This window comes from Antennarius striatus, chromosome 19 (genome assembly GCF_040054535.1).
Source record: "Antennarius striatus isolate MH-2024 chromosome 19, ASM4005453v1, whole genome shotgun sequence".
Taxonomy (NCBI): domain Eukaryota; kingdom Metazoa; phylum Chordata; class Actinopteri; order Lophiiformes; family Antennariidae; genus Antennarius; species Antennarius striatus.
Window position 1 is genome coordinate 10,511,999 of NC_090794.1, and position 4,771 is coordinate 10,516,769.

A 4,771-nucleotide genomic window follows, 5' to 3' on the forward strand; every position below is an offset into this window, starting at 1 on the left:
TTCTGAAAAATGCCTTATCCGGTGTTTAATTTTAGTCGCCGTATAAAATACAGGCTCATGCATGTGATAGCACTGAACAGTGGAAAAGCATCCTCTTAAGGGAGCCCTTCTACACAAAAAATGCAGTGCCTGCAAAGGACTATGATAAGTGTGCTTGATCCTCGCTACACACATTTGAACACTCACTCACTTGTCTAGTGCTTCGAGACTTTGACAGTGAAGGATGGAATGGGTAAGGCCTTGATCTTTGATTGGTTGTTTGGTTTCATCACTGTTACAGTCAAATGCTGTCAACTGGTGGCAGAATAGGACAATTCATGTTTACAAATTTAACAGACATATTTGAAAATGTTGATTCCTTTAATTACTTTCATTGTAAGTCTTGTTATACTTAGATTAAAAAAACAAAAAAACTGTTTGAGGCTTGACGAGATGACAGCAAAATTTTGAGAGTGGAGTTTCAGTCGGAAGAGAGGAGACATCAGCATGTTGTCTATTTCATTCCATTCTTCGGGGACTCAAAAGTCGATTGATTATTGTCATTTGTCAATATGGCAGGGTGATCACAGGATAAGCCATTCAACAGGTATTGACCATAGAGCTGTTGAAATTTTCAATGGTGAACTGAAACTGACGGAAAGAGAGAATTAAACGCTGTCAAACTGTTTGAAGCTGTTAGATTGAAATAGCATCAGTTAAAGTAACAGCTAGCAATCAAACTCAGGTCACAATGCTCATTCACAAAGGTCTTGTACTCTTTAAATTTCACCTGGCTCTATCGGTTAAGTTGTTTTTCACAGACTTGGGCTCAATCTTTTCTTGCTTTTCCACATCTATCATTGAAATCAATTTACTTCAAATGATACCGATAGCCGGAAAAGTCAAACTCAATTCGTTGACTGGAGTCAGCACCCTCCGCTTGGATCTGATGCTAGTCTCAAGACCAGGCCTGCAAATGCTAGGTTAAGTTAGTTAGCTGATTCAATCCTCTCTTTTTCACCAAGGATTGGGTTAAGATGAAGAGTTGATAAACCTGAAAAATCCCAAATCCTTTTGGAAAATCCATGGAATAACTCAAAACTACAACTACCAAACTACATTGTAAAAAAAAAAAAAAAGGAAAAAAACAAACAAACAAACAACTTAGGCTGATAAAAAATTTGATTGGTAATATATAAGGTTTTGCAAGCTTTACTTGGTTCCTGTGACCTCACTTTGGTCCAGTTTATGAAAATACATGTTTTAATTACTGTATAACCTGTCATCGCATTATAAGTAGAAGGTGCTGCTGCCCCCTTAACACCCCATTTCTCACGTGTATGGGCACATGTGATATATGGCTCCAATCCTGATAATGGGGCAGCATGTCTGTGTGTCAATTTTGTGTGTACACACATACCATTAGAGGAGGAGAAGGAACAGCATTCCACAAATAACAAGAACATGAGGAAGACGTAGATGGGTAACATACTTCCCCACAACCTCATCAGCTCTACTCTTTCTTTTTGGACTGATCTCTGTGCAGAATGCTGTGCCCCCCAGCAAAGATATCGAAACAAGATGTTCCTGACCAGCATGTTATCTATTGTTTGTGGGTGTGATTTTCTCCAGACTCTGATGTATAGCTTAAAATCAGATCCTGAATCAGATCGGTCACGCAGTGACTCACAGCATCACATCATCTACCACTGATGAAGCATTTAAATTGTAGGGACAGAACTGCAATTAAACCACGTTTCATAGGAAATTACTCATTTCCTATAAAACTTTGACAGCTTTTTTATGAAATTGTTAACTTTTCTAACCTTTGCTTGCTCAGTCTAATGATTCATTTACATGGTGCTATAAATAAATCTTACTTGGGTTCTGTGAGGTACAGACATATTTCCCCAATCTCCTTTTACATCTATATGAGACTTAATGTAGGTTATTGAAAAGTAAATATTCCACAAATCCTTAATTCCTTAGATTACTATGCTACAGGGACACCACACACACAGACACACACACATACATTACATGTGTATGTATACAAGTCATCCAGGAGACACCAGGAAATCCGATTGAAGAGTGAATCTCATCGTTTTTGTTCCACATTCAACAATTAATCAGTGTGTGATCTGACGTTTATTTAAAAACATTTTGTTCAGTTACATCGTTTCAATATTATTACATTGTTTGGCAATTGATCATCCAGGAAGGCAACCTGCTGATATGGACCCGCTCCCGGTGTCATAAACATCAGTATCGGTTTTCTGGCTGTGCCTTTTAAAAACCGAACTTCACAAAAACACCGGGGTGAGGTATCAGCCGGAACGCGCGCGTACACACACACGCACACACACACACACGCACACACACACACACACACACACACGCACACACACACACACACACACACACACACTGTTGTTGTGGAAAAATAAAATGATCACTGATTGAATCCATTTTCAAGAGATTCAAGACTTCCATACAAAACAGAAACAAACAAACATACAAAAAAAGACAAAAATAAAAATAAAAAATAAACACCCCAAAACAATCGCTATCAGCAATAATTAAGATCACGAGCACAACATAACAGCCTACAGCCTAAAACTGGGCTTGAAAATGACTTTAGGCTATTGGTCAGTCCTGAACACAAGAAAAACAACAACATCATGTTCCATTTGTGGAAATCCGATAGCAGCATCTGAATATTTTTGTACTGTGAGTTGGACATTTAAGCAGAATGGGCAAAGCGTCAGGCAGTTCGGCGTATTTCAACTACACATGGAGCACCGCCGTTTGGGGGGAATGCACCAGATCGTTCCTGTATTGCTCCAGCCAGTTTCTGAGCTCAGATATCCGGTATCCCTCCGGTCCTCTGCCCCCCTGATACACCACTCTCTCATCCCTCACGATGTAAAGTCTCTCAAAGTACGCTCCGTACGCGGCGTTAGATGAGTTGTCCATATTATCCACCACCACGTTCCCCCCCTGCATCTCTGCGAGCATCAGCTGAGCGGCTCTGAGTCTGTCTTCCAAGCAGCGGTGCTTGGGTATCTGATACGGAGCGTCCGAGCTCATCCAGCCGTCTGACGGATGCGCCTCCTCAATATATACAACTAAAAAGTCCGCAATGTCTGCGTACTGGGTCACGACGCGCTGAAACGCCGCCAGACGCGTCATGAATGGCGGTCAGGAGCAGCTGCCAAAGTTGAGGATGAGCGGTCTCTTCCCTTTCATACAGTCTAGGATCCGGACCTGTTTCCGCTCCTGCACCAACATCACCTCGGTGTTGGGCGCAGCGCACCCGAGATGAGCGGATTTGAGGAAGTCTAATTTCTGGCCGTACCATACGGCCCTGAGGGACTCCAAGGTGAACATCTTGTTAGAGTCTGAAACACACACCGGCGGGTCGTCCGGCCCGTCCTGCTGCTCTCCCATTTTCAGCAGCACTTTTTTCCGTATGCACAAGAAATCCAAGAGCCACAACATGACGGCGGTCATGAGGAAACGGGGCAGCAGCATCAGGCACAGGGCTGCGTGTTTCAGCGCCCTCGCCATTTGGACACCGCCAGAATTGTGCATCATCTCTTTCCACCACCACCACCACCCACCTCTGTCAAATATGATGCGACTGGGCCGGCGAGAGAGACAACTAGTAATCAGAAACCTTTACCCATTGGAGAAACTAAACTGACGCACGCAGAGTCGCTTTATATAGGTTCAGCGGCATTTGAATAATAGGGGAAAAAAAAAAAAAAAAAAAAGATAAACACCACGCCTCTTGTACCCGCGCCGCCCACTCACATGGTGGGGATAACCTCTCCTCCACCCTAGTCTGCAAACATCCAGCGAGAATGAGGTGCCGAGTCAGCCGGTTAGACCGTATCTCTGTCCACACGTGCAGTGAAAACACGACAGCTGACGGATGCGTTTCACGCCACGGAGAGACACGTGGGGATCGTTTTAATTGGACGTAGCTGAACGCCCGGTTGGTTCCGAAAGTAAGGAAAAGAAAACATTCGACTTTATTCCGCCTGCGGACTGTGATCTCCCCGGAATGAGCGCCGGAGCCCCCTGCAGCCACCAGGGGGCGCTGCACTCACACAGACTGTGAATGCCGGATGAGTCATTCGCTGAACGCTTGCCCCCACCCCCCCCCCCCACCTCCCCGACACATCGGGAGGAATGGAGGCGGTGTAAACCTCCCACCAACAGTTTTAAAATTAAAAATATTAATTACATCATGGTTCAAGTTTTCTCAACTCTTGGAAATAAATGAAGTCATTTCTGAGTATTTTTGGGCTGTTTATCAAAACAAACCTTTGAAAATATCAAATTAAGTTAAAGCAATGAAGGCATTTGAACAGAATCTCATTCACAGGCTAGTTAACGTTTCAAAGCTAAATTGAATAAAGTTTTTAAATCTGATCTGTGAAATAGTTCTATCATTTCTTTATTTTTGCCATCTGTTCCCAGGATTCTTTTATCTTTTCCACCATGTTGCCTCTTCAAAAAACCTCAGTCAGACATATCTTGAGAAAATAGTAGAGTAAATTAATAACTTACTGCATTTGTATTTCAAAGATCAATAGCAATGATAAAACCTTCTTTGTAGCTTTGGCCATCACTGAATTTAAAGTACTGTATTGCTGAGCAATGGGAACACCACAATACCATGATACAAAAGTCAGAAAGGACCAGAAAAAGAAAATTAATACTGATTTTAAATCACTCAACAACTTAGTCATCCTCTGTAACATTTAAGAACCACAGAGTAGAA

At 42.5% G+C, this 4,771-nt stretch overlaps 1 protein-coding gene across 1 annotated transcript; it reads right to left on the reverse strand.

Moving 5' to 3' along the window:
- Positions 1 to 2,131: 2,131 nt before the first annotated feature.
- On the reverse strand, positions 2,132 to 4,144 carry LOC137613444 (thyroxine 5-deiodinase-like). Its single transcript, XM_068342674.1, has one exon. The coding sequence runs from the start codon at positions 3,574 to 3,576 to the stop codon at positions 2,767 to 2,769; it is 810 nt and encodes a 269-aa protein (XP_068198775.1). The 5' UTR covers positions 3,577 to 4,144; the 3' UTR covers positions 2,132 to 2,766.
- Positions 4,145 to 4,771: the final 627 nt, after the last annotated feature.